At 53.3% G+C, this 19,540-nt stretch overlaps 1 protein-coding gene and 1 non-coding gene across 2 annotated transcripts; one reads left to right on the forward strand and one right to left on the reverse strand.

Moving 5' to 3' along the window:
• Positions 1-128: 128 nt before the first annotated feature.
• Positions 129-269, reverse strand: LOC113457872. The gene has a single exon (XR_003378360.1). It is a non-coding gene; the product is annotated as a U4 spliceosomal RNA (small nuclear RNA).
• Positions 270-9,341: 9,072 nt separating this feature from the next.
• Slc52a3 (solute carrier family 52 member 3) lies at positions 9,342-18,901 on the forward strand. The gene is made up of 5 exons (XM_005363179.2): positions 9,342-9,365; positions 13,833-14,470; positions 15,361-15,848; positions 17,482-17,605; positions 17,958-18,901. The coding sequence occupies exons 2-5, from the start codon at positions 13,904-13,906 to the stop codon at positions 18,168-18,170; spliced, it is 1,392 nt and encodes a 463-aa protein (XP_005363236.1). The 5' UTR covers positions 9,342-9,365; positions 13,833-13,903; the 3' UTR covers positions 18,171-18,901.
• The last annotated feature ends 639 nt before the right edge of the window (positions 18,902-19,540 follow it).

Genomic DNA, 19,540 nt, shown 5'->3' on the forward strand with positions numbered 1-19,540 from the left:
AGCTCTGTAGACCAGGCTGGTCTCGAACTCACAGAGATCCACCTGCCTCTGCCTCCCGAGTGCTGGGATTAAAGGCGTGAGCCACCACCGCCCGGCTCGTTATGCTTTTTTCAAACCACACTATTCAGTCTCCGTAGAGACTGTCAAAAATTGCCAGTGCCGACTATATTGCAAGTCGTCACGGCGGGGTATTGGGAAAAGTTTTCAATTAGCAATAATCGCGCCTCGGATAAACCTCATTGGCTACGATACTGCCACTGCGCAAAGCTTCAGCCTGTTTTCTTATGGAATCCAGCACGCCAGCCCAGGCAGGGATAGCAGCAGCCACCATGGGCTGGGCGCTCTCCACTGATCACTAATTAAGCAAATGTTCTACAGGCTCACCTACAACCCAGTCTTCCGGAGTCATTTTCTCGCCAGGGGCTCCCTCCTCTCAGAAGTCCTTAGCTCATGTCAAGTTGACATAAAACTGTCCAGCATGCCTAGTTTTGTGTGGTGCTGGGGTTATAACCCAGGACATGCTAGGACACCTCTGCCACCTGGCTTGCTTCGCCAGTCCAATCCTGTATTTTTAAATTGGGGCAGATAATATCCACTTTTACATTTTTAGAGTCTCCATAATTATTTAAAGTAAATCTACTTCAGTAAAGCAGAGCAAAGCTCAACTGAGAAACCTTAGTTCACCAGGGGAACTGGAGGATCATGGGCATGGTGATCACAAGCCACTCACCTCTGAAAGCCAGGCTCAACACATGGGGAAACCAAGGCTCAGGGAGGGAGGGGGCCCTGCCTAGACACATAGAGCAGGTGGCCAAAGAAGAAGGGGACAGATGGCATGAGCTAGAAGGAGAGGCTGTGTCTCCCTTAGGGTTGTGGGGGAAGGCTCTCCCCTCCCCCATCCTCCGCCCACACCAGGGGAGAAGTTGGGGGTCAGGGGCTGCCCCGACAGATGGGATTTTGCAAAGGAAGAGGGCTAGGAGGGAAGGGTGTCCCCAACCTGCCTGCAAACATCTCATGAAAGAAAAAGACTTTTTCCCTTAGGCTCCTCCCTAACCCCAGATGGCAGGATCAGTAGGGAGAAAAGAAGCAATAGGAATAGCTGCCCTTCCCCTCAGAAGTTCACGGCCTAGAGACAGAACCTTTGTAGAAGTCTGACACCCGTATCCCAGACAAAGCTCAGGCCTTTCAACTTGAACCACCCCTTCATGACACATGCTAATGAGACCCCAGTGAGCCTGGCTGCATCCTGCCTCAGGCAGGCAGTCCACAGGGTCCAGAGGCCTGCTGACACCTCAGTCCCCTGGCAGACTCCCCTCCTGTATCCTGCCTGGACACTGCCACTCAGGGCCTGACTTCAGCCCTCTCCTCCAACACAGGCAGACTCTTGTCCACCAACTGCTCCCAACTCCAAATCATTGATTTCTGTGGCTCTCTCTGCCTCTCCTTCACTTCCACTTAAACAGTCGGCCATGAAGTCCCTCACACTCTCCAGAGCCCAGTACCTCCTCACACCATGGATAATACCTGTGGTCCCTTATCTTCCTGTCTTCACATGTGTCCCAGCTCTTCTACTCCATGCAAGTGCCTCTGGCAGGAGTCTGGCTTACCCCTCCCTGCCGGTAATACAGCCCAGCACACAGTGGTTATTCCGCAGATATCCACAAGGGAAGCAACAGGTACTGGAGGAGACAAGGGGCAAACGCCCGTCCCAAATGCTGGGGAAGCAGATGGGTCCACAGAAAAGACAAGATACAGACACCCTCATGTGCCCCTTCAACAAATGTGTGCGCTGCTATTGTGCCAGGATTAACTGCTCTTGTCACCGTTATTTGTCCTGCCCCGAATGGCTATGTCCACACACACCCAAGGCAGGAGGGCTTGACTGGGCCAGGAGGACACAGTGAGCACAGAAAGCCTTGGATCTGGAGGGGGCAGGAGTGCTGAGGAGCCTAAAGAAGTGTGGGGGGAGGGGGTCGGGGTAGGAACCTGTCCTGAGCTATGATTTTCTTTTTTGTTTTTTTTTATTTAAATCATTGCTTGGCCCATTAGCTCTAGCTTCTTATTGGCTAACTCTTTTATCTTAATTTAACCCATTTCTAGTCATCTGTGTATCGCCATGTGGCTGTGGCTTGCTGGATAAAGTTCCGGCGTCTGTCTCTGTTGTGGCTACATGGGTTCTCCCCAATTTCTCCCTTTTCTGAACAAAACCAGAATATGAAAAGGCCTACTCCCTCCAGACAACTATGGCCTCCAGGGGGACTGCAGGGCATTCCCAGGTAGATTCTCAGAGGCCATAGTCACTTCTTTCCCTAGGGCAGGAGCCACCTCCTCACCTCAGAGCAAGAGACTCCTTGGGGCTCTTTCAGATCCTCTGCTGTGGGTTTGAAGGCATCCTTCCTACAGAACTTAAGGTTTCTAGCTAGCCTCATCTGCCTGTGAGATCAGAGCAGACTCCATCTGCAGGGTGCACTGTGTCAAGTCCACTGCTACAGGAAATCCCTTGTCAACTCGAAATCACCCTTGAGGGACAACCGGAGATAGGTTGTGTCCGTTGCTGTTCAAGGCAATGGTTTCAAAGCTGCAGACTAAGGTGTCTGGTGAAGAAATGTCCTGATTCCTCTAACATCCAGAAAGAGCTTTCAGAAAGAGCCAGCACAGATACAGCTGGTGCTGATGGAAGCCAGGGTGATGGACGTGTGGTTTTTAAAGTTACTGGTATCCTGAAGACCTGAAGGGATTCTAATTCACCCCAAGTGTGTTGATGGGGCTCCGGAACAGGAGACTGACCGAACTTTCTACACAAACACACCAGCCCTGTCTCCAGGATGTCCCAGCCCTGGGTGTTCCTCCCTGCCTGTAGCTCCTTCTCCTGGGTCTCCCGATTCTCTACCCTGGCAGAGGCATCTGGTGCTCTGAGTGGCTCTCAAGACCCCCGCTCCAAACCATCCCTCCCCACACATGAGACCGAGCAAGAAAAGGGGCCTTGCTCAGCTGTTCCCTGGAGACCAAGTCCTGTCCCTGTGAGTGGGGGAAGAGCTGCAGGACACTCTTTTCCTTCCTCACGCCGCCTGCTCCACCCTTTTGGATCAGGGCCAGGCTGATACTTCTGTCTCCTCCTTTGACTGACAGAGACTCTGAGATCCAGGCTGTCTCCGAGGCTCCCCTCTCCCCTTCTCCCTGTCTGGACCGCTCTCCGCTCTCACACAGGTCAGACTGAAGATGGCCAGGACACAGAAAAGTAGCGAGGCAGGGCACGTGCAGGGATGAGGGACATTCCAAGGCCATGGGTGGCTATGGTACCAGCAGGCTAGGCTTCTCCCCTGTCACTCCAGACACACATACCCTGCTCAGGCAGGAACCCCAATCCTCCTTAAGTCTCCCCTCTCCTTTACCCCCAAATCCAGGCATTAAACATCAGTTACATTACAATTTCTTCCGCTGCACTGGTCTGTGGTGTCTCCTTGTTCCTCGGATACAACCTGGAGCCAAACCCATTCGAGAGGGGAGCTCTGCCGCCGACTTACATGCCTCACCCACGTTTTCTGGAGATAAAGTCTTAGTATGTAGCATAGGCTGACCTTGAATTCATCCTCTTGCCTTCCCCTCCCAGGTACTAGGATGGCAAGCTTTATGCTACCACACTTGGCACTGTTGTCTGCCAGACTGGGTACTAGGACTTCAGCCACGAGCAGAACAAACACAGTCCCTAACTGTCTCCCCGACAACAGTAGGGACCCAGACCCCAAACAAGAGGCACAAACATATAATACACCATAAAGGACGCTGTGCAAAATTCCAGAGCATCCCCATCGGGTCAGCATTTTAGCGAAGCCGTCACTTTGGAGGCAAGAGTGAGCAGAGAAACTGGGCAGTGGTGCCAAACACCTTTAATCCCAACACTCTGGATCCACCCAGAGCCAGGTGGTTCTTTGAGGCCTGTCTGGTCTACAGAGTGAGTTCCAGGACAGCCAGGACTCCCCTGTCCATACACACACACACACACACACACACACACACACACACACATATATATATATATATAAAAGAGTGCTCAGAAGCCTGACCACACTGAGGAAGGAGCTTTGCAGCTCCCTTGGGGGAAAGGGTCGATGGGAAGGGAATAGAGAAAGCAAAGGTCCCAGGCAGGAAATAAGTTTGTCACTGGGTGCGGACTGCAAAGAGACCATTAGGAGTTGGAGTAGAGCCTGATGCAAGAAAGGAAGCAAAGTCACTCAGCTTTCTGTGGACAGGTGAGTCCTACCAACAGGGAGGTGAGGTGTTGTGCAGAGAGACAGGCAAACAGCCTCCCAGGGCTGAAGAGAAGGTGGGGGAGGGCAGGACCTTGAAAGGAGAGATTGCCAACAGTTCAGGCAGGGCACGAAAGAGGCTGTGAATGGTGCTACAGGGCACCATAGGAAAAATCATAGGTCCACTTGGGAGTCTTGTTCCCTGTTGACCTTCCCTTCCGGGAACACAGTGAAATTCAGAGGAAGACAACTCCCACCTCAGATCTCCTCTTCCAGCTCCACGTTCTTTCAAGTTCTCCAGACGGCGCCTCCTGGTGGCGACTTCTTGGAACTGCAAGCCCTCAAATTTCTGCGCAAGCTGGGTGAGGTTTGCTCTTGCTCTCACCTCCCCCGTTGGACCCGCTCACACCCTCTCGTGATGCGCAGCATCCACCCCGGATACTATCTAGTGCTCCCCCGCCATGTATTACCCCACATCATCCCTACCCTGTGAGTGGTGACTATTTCTCTCAGCAGAGGGAAGGGTATTTCCCCAGTCCTTTACTCTTGCGCGGCAGAGGTGTGCACAGGTATCCATTCCTCCTGCACACCGGGAGGCAGCTCTCTGCCCCACCTCGTTCCTCAGGTTGGAGAGTATGTAGCCCCTTATCTACGATCTGTCCACGTGGGATTCCCTCCACCTCCAACTCCTGGCATGCCCGAACCAGGCGTGTCCAACTTTTTGACATCGTGACAGGATACTGTCATCTACAAAATTCATGCTAGCTTAATAGTTAGCAAAAATATTAAACTCTCATAAAGTTTGCAGTTTTGTGTTGGACCCCGTTGGTAACTATCCTCTGCGACATTTAGCCTGAGGGGCCGGGAGGCTGCAGGGTTTTCACACAGAACCTGAGGGAGCTGTAACTTCCCTTGAATTTCACAGTTTAGGGCTCCTCCCACCACTCCAGGGTGCTGTAGGTGGGGCCTCAAAGCACGTGTGAGCACCCGATATTTTTGTTAGTCTTCCTTTTTTTTTTTCCTTTTTAAAAGTATGTTATAGCCAGGTGCTGATGGCACACGCCTTTAATTTCAGCACTGGGTAGGCAGAAGCAAGTGGATCTCTGTGAGTTCGAGGCCAGCCTGGTCTACAGAGAGTTCCAGGACAGACAGGGCTACAACAGAGAAACCCTATATCGGAAGGGGGCGTGTTATAACTTTAGATTAAACAATCTTACCGATTCACAGATGGCTAAAATAATCAGCTATTGATTACTCTTCCCTTTCATTTTCTGCCCCCCTCACCCCCCCGCACACACCCACTCTACTGTCAGTGCTTCTAAATTATTTCTTCTGGGTCTTCTGTGCTAAATTGCTCACATACATCCCTAAAGAACTTGTGGGACTTATTCTTAGGAATGGTTTTCAAAAGAAGTTATGCGGTGTGTATTAATTTCTCAACCCCCCCCCCTTCCCCGTGCTGTTCTGGGCTCTTGAGCTGTATTCTTGGGTGTTGGATGATTTTGATAAGGACGACCCCCCAAAGGGAACTAAGGGGTCCTTGGCTGGTCTGGAGGTCTTTCTAGAGCCCTTCTCTAAGCCTGTTCTCTTACGGAACTTTGGCCACTCGCTTTTTGCCGTCAGCCTCACGTCTCCTTCTCACACTAGCTTTAAGGTCTCACCTGCGACATCCCGGAGTGCTGGGTGGGATGGGGGAGCCTTAGCTGTGAAATGCTAAGGCCCTTGTGTAGGAAGCAGGCTCCTTCGCCTCCTGGCGGTTGCTAGGGTGAACTGCAGCGGCGCCTTCGCGCCCGACCTTCCTACCCGAGGGTGCGGTCAGGAAGCTGCGCGACGGGAACCCTTTTGTGCGTCCTGGGCAAAGGAGAACAGGCTGGTCCCTGCTTCCCCGCCCCCCCCCCAGGAACGTGAGCGCCACCTTGAGTTTCCCGAGGCTTTATGCATTTGCAGGTACCAGTTAGGGTTGCGTTGTCCTTTTGTATTTCTTAATGAACCAGGTTTTTTTTTTCTATTACGTTTATTTGCGGGGAGCTGGGGGAGACAAGCAACACCGTGGGTTGTCAGAGGACAATTTGCCGGAATCGGGTTTCTCCTTCCATCACACGGGTCCCGGTAATCAAACTCAGGTCAGTAAGCTTGGGTGCAAGCGCCTTTACCTGATGAGCCATCTCGACCACTCGTTAGTTTTGTTTTCAGACAGTGATGGAAGGGTTTTGCTCTGCAGTCCACGCTGGCCTTTAACTCGCGATTCTGCTTCGACTTCCCGCGACAGCAGAGATCACCGTCCCACCGGTGTGGCAACTCCAACTTTGCTGTAATGATCTTGCCATGTAATGAGCACCCGCAAAGAGCGAAGCCAAACTGACCCGGCGAAAAGGAATCCGGAGCGAGAGGGGCTGCAGACAGGAGCCCTTTCCCACCCTGGCAGGTCTCGCCAGCCACTGTCCTCTCCAGAGCCCCGCCCACCCGCCTCGCCCCTGGCAACCCCATTCTAAGGTGCGAAGTAAGCTGTTGGCGCATTCATCTCTACTAGAAGGTTGGTTTGCTAACGGCCAGAACTTTGTACCCTGTTCACTTGGACATCCTAAGCCCTTCCCACGGTGCCAGGCTACTGGAGTTACTGGATTAATTAGAGTTGATAATGAAGTCCCTGAAAGAAAGCGCCAATGTAGTGACCTAAAGAGGTCTGACAGGTTTTTTTCTTTGTAGCCCTGGCTGTCCTGGAATTTGCTTTTAAGACCAGGCTGGCCTCATACTCAGAGATTCACAGGCCTCTGCAGCCTGAGTGCTGGGATTAAAGGCATGTGCCACCACCTGAGCCTGAACGGTCTCTGACATTAAGTGCAAACAGCAACTTCAGAATTTAGGATGTGCTGGGGATGCAGCCCAATCGGTTAAAGCACTCGCTTAACATGCACAAAGCCCGGATTTGGACCCCCCAACACTGCATAAAACCAGGAGTGGTGTAATCCTAGCCTTTGGGATGTAGAGGCAGGAGGATCAGAAGTTTAAAGCTATCTTTGGGTAGGTAAGGAGTTTGAGGCCAACCTGGAGTAACTAAGTGTCTCTTTCCAAAACAAACAAACAACGGAATTAAACAGACTGTGTGAATTGCGGTCCCGGATCCCCACCCCACCCTGTGCAAATAAACTTTAAATTTCTCAAAAGACCAGGGGTGGGCAGCTTAGTGGAAAAATCCCTGCCTAAACCCTGGGTCCCTCCCCATCACTAAAAATGCAGCAGTGGGGGGGGGGACTATTCAAAACTAAAGGATCTTAAACAACAGAAGCTAAAGACGTTCTACAGATCACACGATCAGGGAGGAGACACAGGCTGGGGTCCATTCGTGTGTGCTGTGAACAGTGAGCTACACTCACACAGCCCATGCAGGTGACTTGTTACAGAGAAGACAGAGTTCTTCGGTGGAGGTGGCATTTGACCTTCATGCTTGGAAATAAGATAGGATCTCATCAGGAAGTGATGGGTAGAAAGGGTATTCCACTGAAGAATTGGACGGAGTACGGTAGCTCAGAGGTCCCGTATACATTTCTGAAAGTAGCCAGGGCAACTGGTGAGAGCGGTAAGTTGAGAGAGCAATAAGATGTTGAAACATGTTGGTTCCCGTTGGGAAAGGATTTGCTTGTGAGGATGGGGTGAGCAGCAGAGAGTCTCCAAGGGTTGCTAACCAGTCTACTAAAATAGCAATGCCATGTGGAGCACCTATGAGAGGCTGGTCACAGGCTAGACCACGGCAAAGAGGGGAGCTGGGACGCAGGGAATCCTGCTGGACCCGGGTGGGCAGCATTCAGGGCACAGTCATAGAACTAACACCTCTGCTAGGGAGGCTACCTTTTCAAAGCCAAGCCTGTGTCCGCAGGGCCAGCACAGTCGGCCTTGGTTCAGAAGGATGTGTCCTGCCTCCACCTTCCAAGTTCTTCGTGTGCATTGGTGGTTGTATGGACAGGAAACACAAAGACAGGAGAAATTCCAGCCCGAAGGACCACAAAATCTGAGGCTTGAAGAAGGGTCAGGGATGGGAGCAAGACCAGTATCCTTCATGACAGAAGAAGCTTGGGAGTAATAGTGGTACCTAAGTTATGAGGAAGAGGGGGCACTGCATGTGAGTAAAGACTGTTGTCGTGGAGATAAAGTAGCGCTATCTGCACAGCCACCTAGACACACTGTGACTCCCTTGGACCTGCCTTCACAGGTAGATGGGGATTCTATGACCAAAGACCAGTGCCCCGGGCCACCCCTGTAGGCCTGAGAAGGACCAGCTCAAATTTTACCATAGATATAAGTATGTTTGCTTGGGGTGGGGTGGGGTGGGGGCAGAGACGGGAGACCTGTTGCCATCTTCTAAGAACAGTTTGGGTAGTGTTTCCTGAGCCTCACAGTGAGTGAGGGTGGAGCCCTCAGGTCTCCACAACAGTGGTAGGCAGTTCCGAAGGAGCTGAGACACTCACTGGAGGCCACCCGAAAGGAGAATGAGTTCCTGGACCTATCTGACACATTTTCCCAGTGCGTAGATCACCCCTATGGTTCTGGCTCCAGTCCTAGCGGGAGCTACCTGTTACATCATCCCTGAAAAGAGCATGTAATCCTTCCCTGAGTCTGTTTTCCCATCTGTGAAATCCGGCAGGAAAGCATCCTCTGGCCCGCAGGTTTAAATTACTGTTGGTCAGCCACCAGAGGCTTGAGGGTCACCCAGAGCTGTGTAGCTCCACTCAAGACCCCACTTCTCTGGGCCTCAGTTTACTCATCTGTACAGAGGAGCTTCTGTAGTAGGCTCCAAGGCAGAAGCAAGGAGCAATGGCTAGTTTATGTCTAGCGGCACCGGGCGGTGGTGGCCCACGCCTTTAATCCTAGCATTCGGGAGGCAGAGTATCTCTGTGAGTTTGAAAAAAGTATGTCTAGACGCAAGATGTGAGGGAACATCCCGGAGGAGAGGGGCGGGATGCAGAAGGCTCTAGTAACACTGGGCTGTTGGTAGGAGCTCCTGAATGCTGTCGCAGGGCCAACCCCCGGTCCCGCCCACCTTCCAGCCAGCGGGGCGGAGACAAGCAGGTGCCTCCACAGACGCCAGGAGCCCCGGCGCGAGCAGACCCTCTGTGACGCTCGGTGAGTGGCGCTCGGTGAGTGGCGGTAGAGCGCGGGCGGGCGGGGTTGGGGGGGTCGTCTGGGGACAGCGGGTGGCCTGTGACCTTTCCCCTAGTTCCCGCCAGGAGGGCGGCAGGGATAGGCTTAGCAACTGCGGACTCTGAGCCGTCCACAAGTTCCCAGTCCCGGCTTCCTCCGCTGCGATGCTGCTGCGCAAGACCTGTATCCACCAACTGAGCCTCAGCAGCCTGGCCCGGGTGTACAAGATCCCACCAGTCTGGGGATCGCTCTCCTCGAAAGTTCGGCTGGCGTGGGAGGCTGGATGCCCTTCCTGGCCCGCAGGCGCAGGGAGGAGAGGAAGGAAGGGAACCATGACACCTCCTCCCTCCCTGAAACCTGGGCCACCAAGTCATGACGTTCCCAGGTCCTTTCACAGGTGGGACCTCCCAGGAGGCTCAAAGAAAGTGAGAGCAAATGACCCGAGGTCATACCGCCAGGGAGCACAGGCCTGAATGACAGAAGACTCTCTCTGAGATCAGGGTGAGCAGGATGCTACTGCCACCAGCTGCTTGCTGGGTGTGTGGTTGCCCAGCCAAGTCTTCACAAGGGGGAACTTGCGTTGACATGAGTTGGAAGCTATAGGTGAAAATTCCTGTCCCACTTAGGTGTGAGAGAACCCAGGTTCCTGGCCACCCAGCAGCTGCCCCTGGACTAAGGCCTCCTTTTGGCCTCTTCCTCTGTCTCAGCTTCTCTTGACTATTTCTGCATCTTTAACTGTTGGTTCTTTGGGCCCCAGTGCCCTGTCCACCACCAATAACTCCTCACACCCTGTTCAGCACCCCACTCCCTTCCCTAGGTTGACTTTCTGATCCCCTGCTCTGTCTACCCAAAGCCAGGCAGGTCCTACCCAGTCACCACGGCCACCAGCAAGCCAGTACCAGCTCCCTCCAGTCTGGCCCATGGGCTCAGTGCCTACCAACTGCCAGCCTCTCTATGCAGTGTGAGCATCCAACCATGGCGCCAGGGTGTAGGGTGGCCCAGTGTCCTGCAAGCCAGATGCTGCCCCCACATAGGAGAGAATACCTCCCCACATACACCCCCGTTCCCGTGGGAGCACTCTGTACCAGCTGATAGGCCCCGGTAGGCTCCATGACTGGCTGCTTTCTGAGGATCCCGAGATGGGAGGCTTTGCACAGAAGCCAGGAAACTGTTACAGTCCAGGAACAAGGTCGGCCCATGCGGGGGAGGAGGTAGCCCAGTAACACACAATGGGGGTGTGGGACTGCTGACATTCAGTGTTTGATGTACAAGTAACAAAAAGGGTGGTATGTGTTTGCCTAGCTGCACAAGCCCCTGGTTCACCCCTGCAACACACACACACATGAGAGAGAGAGAGAGAGAGAGAGAGAGAGAGAGAGAGAGAGAGAGAGAGAGAGAGAGAGAGAGAGAGAGAGAGAGAGAAAGGGAGAGAGAGGAGAGAGAGAGAATATCACGTGAGGTCACCCTCTGAGGTCTCTAATCACCCACTTGTTTCTGGACCTCGTCTCTATCAGAGACTTGGTCTGGTCTCTGGCCTTCTGCACTCCCCCAGGGGACTCTAGCACCCAGGAAGCAGCTCTATCTTAGGGCCTGTGTCTCTGGTCCCCTCAGCCCTTCCTTGCTCTCTCCTTCCTGGCCCAAGGATCCGATGTCCCTCTTCTCGCTCCTTCCTGGGGCCTGCTCCACAGTTCCATACACCCTGACCAGCTATGTGACTCTGGACACTTCGTTTTCCTTTCTGAGCCTCAGTTTCTTCCTCTGTGAAACAGAGTGAACCCGGTACTGTTGAGAGGCTACAGAGAAGGTGAGGAGTTCAGTACAGGTGGAGAACAAGGTAGCCATGGCGGCTCAGTGTGTGTGAGCACTCTGACGTGCAATGGCTGTGCCCTGCTTCCTTCGTGGCTCCCCATTGTTCACCTCACCATAACCAGTCAGGACTGGTCTTCCTCCACCTAGGGGAGTTGTGGGCCACTGAGGATACTTCAACACTGTCCTTAAAGGCCCTGGTGACTCCCCCTCTGCTTCTCTTAATCTTATAGCCTCAGCCACATTGGTCCCAAAGCTGTTCTTTGAACATGGAGGGGGCCTTGTACGGGCTGGCCAGCCCCACTCCGGCCCTCTTTCCCAGACTCCTCTCAGGCTCATATAACCACCTCCCAGCTCTTGTTGGCTCTGTAGCACCCACTGCCACCTGGACCACTCTGTATTTGGATTTTATGGCTTTCTTGCTGACAGATTTATTCACATTCCTGCGCGCAGAGGACAATTGCTCAGCTGGGTGTAGGCACCCAATAAAGGCAGGTTACACACACAATGAAACAAGAGCCACAAGAGCACTGAAAACAGGGCAAAAGATACAGATACTGAGCCAGGCCTCGTGGCCCAGGCCTACAGTTTCAGCTTCTAGGAAGGCTGAGGCAGGGCTATCCCAAGGTTAAGATCTGTCTGGGCTACGGAATGAAGTCACAGCCAACCGGACGACTCAGACCCTGCCTCAAAAGTAAAGGCAAGAGGGCTGGCTGTGTATAGCTTGGCGACAGACCTCTTGCCTGGTATATGTGTGTGTACCTGGGTTCAATGCCCAGGAGGGGGAGGGGGCGTTATGCCTGAGCTACACCCCATCTTATGTTTATCTTTTTTGTTTGGTTGGTTTGGTTTGGTTTGGTTTTTCAAGACAGGGTTTCTCTGTGTAGTTTTGGAGGCTGTCCTGGCACTCGCTCCCTAGACCAGACTGGCCTCAGCCTCACAGAGATCCTCCTGCCTCTGCCTCCCGAGGGCTAGGATTAAAGGTGTGCACCACCACCGCCTGGCCCTAATGTTTATCTTTTAAACACGTCCCCACCTCCCCACCACACTCAGAACATTCACTGCTCTGAGACAAACAGTCTTACTTTCGGGTATATTGTTCCCTCTGCCTAGGACATCCTCCTCCCTGTTAGCCATCAGTGCTGGTGGCTTCTCACAGGATCTCCAGACCCAGAGAGCTGGGGTACAGCCCCTGATGTAGCCCCACTGATCTTTGCGTTTATCCCCCCCCTACACACACACACCAGGCAGGAACTCCCACATGGTAGCCCTGGAGGGGAGACTGCCTCCTTTAATTACTGCTGGCTCCCTCAGTTCCCTTTATCCTTTGCTGAGTCAGGAAGAGTCAGCAGAGTAGGGTTCAGGTCCTCCTGCGCCCCCTGGAGCACCGGCCCAGCAAGGGCTTCCAAGGGCAGGATCTTGCAGGAATCTGGGTGGAGAAGGGGCAGGCCAGGACAGCACTTTAAAGGCAGGGCAGGAGAGCAAATGCAGCTTCCAAGCCGTCTCCAGGTGCCCTGGGTAAGAACAGGACAGTGTCTTTTTGCTTTGCTTTGTTTTGTTTTGTTTGTTTTTCGAGACAGGGTTTCTCTGTGTAGTTCTGGAACTTCCTCTGTAGACCAGGCTGGCCTTGAACCCACAGAGATCCACCTGCTTCTACCTCCCTAGAGCTGGGATTACTGCATGCACCGCCATGCCCATCTTCAGGACAAGATCTTTTATATATGGTGAAGGCCCAGGTCTCATTGTCTCTGCTTCTTCTCCCGTCTCTCAAATCCTCTCCTGTTGCTAGGGCAGTTTCCTGTGTAGGGATCAGGAAAAGGGGTTGCCAGAGCATCCAAGATTCCTAGGTGAGGCTTGGCGACAAGAAAGCTCTAGAACTACGAGAACAATAGAGGATTCACGATTGTGGTGACACAGACCCCTGAGACAAAAGCAGGAAGATCTAGAGTTCTAGGCTAGCCTGGGTTTAAACCAAAACAGAAAAAAGGACAAAAAAGGCTGGGAGTTTGCTTGTGGCTACCCGATTGGGTGGGTGCTGGCCTGAGACCAGTTCAAGGGCGTGGGGGGGGGGAGGACTGGCTAGGCTGACCAGGCTCTTGCTGGCTGGGTGGCCTTGGGCTCTGCCCTTCTAGGCCTCTTCCTCACCTGCTCATTGAGGACACTAGTGTGGCATGGGTGACCTTCCTTGGCTGTGACTAGCTAAAAATGTCCTATCTGCTGACTTTTTCCAGCTCACAGGAAATTAACTATGGAAATGGCACCCAGAGTCATCTTCCCCAAACTCAGTCTATAAGTCTATAACTGTTTCTATCTTTCACGGACTTCTCTCTTGAATTTTCAGTTCTTGGTTTAGAAAAACGTTTATGCATTAAAGAAGCAAGCCTTTCGTCTGTTCTGCCCATACCTTCCCCAGGTTGTCGGCTGTCTTTTGACCTTGTTGTTTACCTGTTTGTGTTTATTGCATTTGTGTGTTTTAACGTGTCTAAAGTTGAGTATATCAAACTCTTCGTTCATGGTGCCGGAATTTCTGAGTCCTGCTGAGGAAACCCTTGTCCAGCTGAAGGTTATCTGTGAACAAATGATCTATGTCTTCTGCTAATATAAAAACATCTTGTTGATGATAAAATTGAACTGTCTCACCAGGTGCCTTCTCCACCAGCCCCTGTGCAGCCTGACCTGGAGGACAGGACAGCGTCTGGCTCGGGCTGCCCACAATGGCCCTCTTGACACACCTGCTGGTCTGCGTCTTTGGCATGGGCTCCTGGGTGGCTATCAATGGGCTCTGGGTGGAGCTGCCCCTGCTGGTGACCGAACTGCCCGAGGGCTGGGACCTGCCCTCCTACCTCACTGTGGTCATCCAGCTGGCCAACATAGGCCCCCTCCTAGTCACCCTGCTGCATCGCTTCCAACCCGGCCACCTGTCTGAGGTGCCCGTCATCTTCCTCATCCTGTGTGTAGGCACAGCTGCCTGCATCCTCTTGGCCTTCCTGTGGAACGTGACCTCCTGGATCCAGGGCGGACAGCACAGCGTAGCCTTCATTGTCCTCACCTTCTTTCTGGCCCTGGTGGACTGCACCTCCTCTGTCACTTTCTTGCCCTTCATGAGTCAGCTGCCCACGTACTACCTCACCACCTTCTTTATAGGAGAGGGGCTCAGTGGCCTCCTGCCCGCACTGGTGGCTCTCGCCCAAGGCTCAGGTATCACCACTTGTGTCAATGCCACAGAGACACCGGGCACCACCTTGAACCCTGTGACCACAGCGGAGACCCACATCACCCAGGTACCAAGTGTGACCCAGAGCCATTGTTGCTCTTGTCCCCGGTGTGGGGAAGGGAAAATCCGTTTCCTTTATTTTTATAGTTTTGTCCACAGGACTACACGTTATTTTATTTATTTTGTCAGTATGTATATTCTGGCACGTGTGCATAGGGCCACATGCCACCATACAAGGGTGGAGGTCAGAGGACAACTTTGTGGGGTCAGTTCCCTCTTCCTACCTTTACGAGGGTTCTAGGGATGGAGCGTGGGTTGTCAGCCTTACACGGCAAGGGCCTTCGCCTGCAGAACCATCTTGTCAGCTAAGAGCTACACACACATTAAAGTGTGTGAGGCGGGTGAACAGCAGAAAGACCGTTTCAAGTGTGTGCGTATTAGAGGTTCATAGAGGTGTGAGAAGCAAAGACCGGCCAGGTGATAGGGGTTTAAAGCCTTCCCAAACCAGAAAGGGACAGGGACTTGGGGCTCATCTGAGTGTGGAGATGTACTCTGGGAGGGGAGAAGAGATGACTGATGAGCAAAGGTGGCCTGTCCCTAAACTCAGATGGACTCTGACAAATGACAAACGTTGCATATCTCAGTCCTGAAAATGTCTACATCCCTTTCCAGTAGACCTTGGGGGGCTACGACTCTGTCTGCCTCGACTCAACCAGTTTAGAATAACCTGCACTAAAGGAGTCTAGGGTGACATATTCTGGTCTTTTAGTTAGATTGGTGGGGGGTATCCTGAGCCTCCAGATAAAATCATGAAGACCAGGGAAATGAGAATCTAAGGTCAAGATGTCTCTAGCCTCCCCTGTTTTTATCCGGAAATCTGACATAGCGAATGTTTCTGTCATCTCGGCCTCCCTCGGTGACGGTGACGCGGCTAACTGCAGCTTTCTTCCTCCGCAGACAACCTACAGCCCTTCCCTGCCGCCCCTCACCTGGCACTTGGAAAGCCGCTACCTGGCCCCACGCTTCTCACCACTGCTGTTCTTCCTCCTGCTCTCCTTCCTAATGGGCTGCTGCCTGGTCGCCTTTTTCCTCCTGCAGCGGCAGCCCTGGGGACGGCAAGGCTCCATAGAGGACCTTCTCCACTCCGAGGTTACCCTACACTCCATCAGGCCGCGAGACACAGGGGACACCAGCTCGCTGGGTGCCCCTATAAGCAGCCCGGGCAAAGGGTCTGTGGAAGTCAGTGTCTCCCCACTCCGCCCAGCCCAGCTGGCCTTCATCTACTCCACGGTGGCCTTTGTCAACGCGCTCACCAACGGCGTGCTGCCTTCCGTGCAGACCTACTCCTGCCTGCCCTACGGACCTGTCGCCTACCACCTGTCTGCCGCCCTCAGCGCCGTGGCCAGCCCTCTCTCCTGCTTCCTCCCAATCTTCCTGCCTAACAGGTACCCCACCTGACCTAGGGAACTCTGAGAGTGCGGCTCACTCCATTCCAGAACCCCATGTGTGAGGTGATTGGTGTATGGGCTCCCAGAGGCACGGGATAGCAGGCTTGGACCCTGTGCCTCCAGGGTACCTACCTGAAGAAGATAATACTTCCTCCTGTGATGGCTAGAAATGTGGTATAGGTTGTTCTCTATCAGTGCCTGACACTCCCAGTGTCCCAGCAGCAGGGCCACCAGTTCATGTAAGTGAAGTGGACATATAGAACCCTAAGACCTAGAGAAAGGGATGGAGCTGGGCTTGTTTAGCCTTGGAGCTCCTGCCTCTGGTCCAGCTGCCCCCATCAAGATACACTTCCAGGATAGCTAGGCAAAGATGTAACATAGACAAAGGAAGTGGGATGGGGCCCTGGCTCAAAAGTATCATCTTCATCCTGGAAACCTGGCTGGGGCCATGGCAATGAAGAAATGACAGATGTATGCACAGAACAGCTGGGATCAGGTGGGTTGTGCTCACTCCGAGGGAGGGCACCTGCTACACCACCCAGCTCTCGTGTTTCTTTGGCATTGCAAGGAGGAGCAGTTAGTCAGGGTAGGAGGTCTCTGTAGGTGCATGTCTCAGTTACAGTCAGAGGGGAAGTTGTCTTGGTTAGGGTTCTGTGGCTGGGATGAAACACCATGACCAAAAAGTAAGTTGGGGAGGAAAGATTTTTTTTTTTGGTGGGGGGTGGCCTACACTCCCAGATCATAGTCCATCACTGGAGGAAGTCAGAACAGGAAGTCGAGCAGGGCTGGAACCTGAAGACAGGAGCTGATGCAGAGGACACAGAAGAGGGAGAGGGAGTGCTTACTGGCTTGCTTGCCTCGCTTGGCTTGCTAGGCCTGCTTTCTTCTAGAACCCAGGACCACCTGCCCAGGGATGGGACCACCTACCATGGGCTGGGCCCTCCCCCATTGACTACTAATTGAGAAAATGCCCTACAGCTGGGTCTCTCGTGGAAGCGTTTCCTCAACCGAGGCCCCTCCCTCTCTGATGACTCCAGCTTGGGTCAGGTTGATACACAGACCCAGTCAAGACAGGAAGTAAAAGCTGCAGGCGACAGTTTCCACAGATACTGGTCAAACGCCCCTAAACACTCATTCACGGACCAGGGAAGGCGTTGCCATTTTTTCTGAGCCTCACCCAAGGAAAGCAGGGTCCTCAGCTGCCACAGATTCTGGTGGAATTCTGGAAAGGCTCCTCCAGGGCGCATTGGCTGACCTCCCAGGCAGATGGCAGGCCTCCCTGAGAGAAGGGGTAAAGGGTCCTGGAGGAAGCACATCACACCCTGAAGGGCCCTGCAGAGATCAAAGCCCCCCTGGTGGCTTCCAGGCAAGGAGCTGGGAGCTGGTACCATGAGGGAAATGGCAGTCAACACAACACCCACATCTGAGAAGCTGCCCAGTGCCTGTGCTCCATCCCCTCCCCTAGGGCACCTCTGCCATTGTGCAGGCAAGAATAGGTCAAAGATGGGCCAAGGACCAGGCACAAGGTTTGGGTGGTCTAACCCTGGAGGCTACTCCTTGCGGTCTGGGTGAAGGGGACAGAGGTCAGGCTTCTCAACTCCTCTCACTGCCCGTCTCCACTCTGCCACAGGTCACTGTTGTTCCTGGGGTTGCTCACACTGCTGGGAACCGGCTTTGGGGCCTACAACATGGCCATGGCTGCCATGAGTCCCTGCCCCATCCTGCAGGGCCACTGGGGTGGAGAAGTCCTCATCGTAAGTAGTATCTCCTCGGACTCAGTTCTCAAGGCCAGGTGGACCCCAGGGACAGCCCTTTCTGTTAGCCTAAGTTTTCATAAAAGTGGGGACTTAGGGAGGTGAAGTTGCCATAAATGCTACCTCTCCCGTATGTGCCCTGACTTGACCATTTGGGGGAGGGAGAGACACCTGGGTTTCCTTTTTCTCTGGAGGGATAGCTCCCGTGGTCCCCTTAGCCCTTTGGGGTCACCTCCATAGGACCTCGAGCCATTTCATCTCCCTTCCTTAGCCCGTGAGGTTACTCTGCCCTAGGACATGCCCTAGAGTTGTCTTCCTACTGCATCTCCCCTGCTGGCCTTGTCCCCGGCAGGTGCTCTCCTGGGTGCTGTTTGCAGCCTGTCTCAGCTACGTCAAGGTGATGCTGGGTTTGATCTTGCGTGACCGGAGCCGTAGTGCCCTCTTGTGGTGTGGGGCAGCGGTGCAGCTGGGCTCACTGATTGGTGCCCTGCTCATGTTCCCCCTGGTTAATGTGCTGAGACTCTTCTCGTCTGCCGACTACTGCAGCCTGGACTGTTCTGTCTAGCCTCAATCGGCCACCAAAGGACACCAGGACACCATCACCGAGGTGGAAAACCAGAACCCAGAGAGGAAAAGACTAACAACTCTCGCCCCCTTCTCCATGTGGGCATAGATCTGGGTCTGAGCTTTTTAACACAGAAGCCCTCCCCCAACACTGTGCCCTAGTTGCAGACTTCAGTCTTTGACTTCTAAGAGATCTGGTTTGTAGCATTCAACTGGAGGTAGCCCAAGGATGTTAGGGGGAGAGCCCCGGGAGATTAGGCTGCCCCTTGTTTGCAGTGGGAACCAGGGAAGTCTCTTGACTGTCTAGGCCTCTTTTTTTCTACTTAAAGGAGGATGATAGTAAGCAGCCTTTAGCTCGTAGGCTTAGGCATCTAGCAGGCTCTCCTGAACGCTCTCCTGCACGGACTCCCTTCTCAACCCAGCCTGGAAGTGGTCAGAGGACTTAGGAGGGCCCCTGCCTGCATCCCTTTTCTGTGTCCCAAGGAAAGTACCTCTGTGGGATGCTGTCTACAGAAACCCCAGGATCTCGGCCTTCCCTGTCCCCCAGGGCAGTGAGACCCTAAGATAAGTTGAGGGAAGCCCTGTCTGTGAGAGTGAACCCCACCAGGATCATAGTGGACAGTGAGGATCATAGAGGGGAGTCTCGGGCAGGAGGAGTTTTGTCTGTAATTATTATTCCGTTTTTGTATTTTATTTCTTTTTATAAAAATTAAAGCTTTCCATGCTTTTGCACTGGGGCAGTGTCCACACAAATCCTGTGAAAGCGACCCTGTGTCAGTCTAGTTGTAACCGGTTTTCAGTCAAGGCTGAGACCTTCAGAAGGGCGAGCAGAGGGAGGCTGGGCCACCAGCCCCCTCTCCTGGACTATTGTTGGGTTGCCTGGCCCCACCCTGCACTTCCTTTACTCTTGGAGTAGGATTGGAGAGATGGCTTGGCCGAAAAGACTAAGTCACCACGAAAGTCAAACATTTAAATGGTATTTATCCTTTGCTCTGGCTGTGTGCTCAGGCGGAGGTGGGACCCGGCCGGTGGTGCAGGCCTGGAGACACCCGCCTTTAATCTCAGCACTTGGGAGATGAAGGCCCCGGGGTCTTTGTGGCTTCAAGGCTGGCCCTAGTCTGCATAGTGAGTTCTAGGCCAGTCAGGATGGGCTAAATAGTGAGATTGTCTCAACAGAACAAAACAGCATATGTACACACAAAACCAAACACGTTCGTTACTTCCTGCTCAGTCTCCCAAAGTGGCAGGAAATACAAAGACTTCCTCTTGGACCTCAAGATACAGCATCACAAACCATTGTGCATCTTACACTTTTTGGTTCCGTGAAAACAGGACCTGCTCACTCTTTATCCTGGGTTGGTTAGCACTCCA

This window comes from Microtus ochrogaster, linkage group LG8, assembly GCF_000317375.1.
Source record: "Microtus ochrogaster isolate Prairie Vole_2 linkage group LG8, MicOch1.0, whole genome shotgun sequence".
NCBI lineage: Eukaryota > Metazoa > Chordata > Mammalia > Rodentia > Cricetidae > Microtus > Microtus ochrogaster.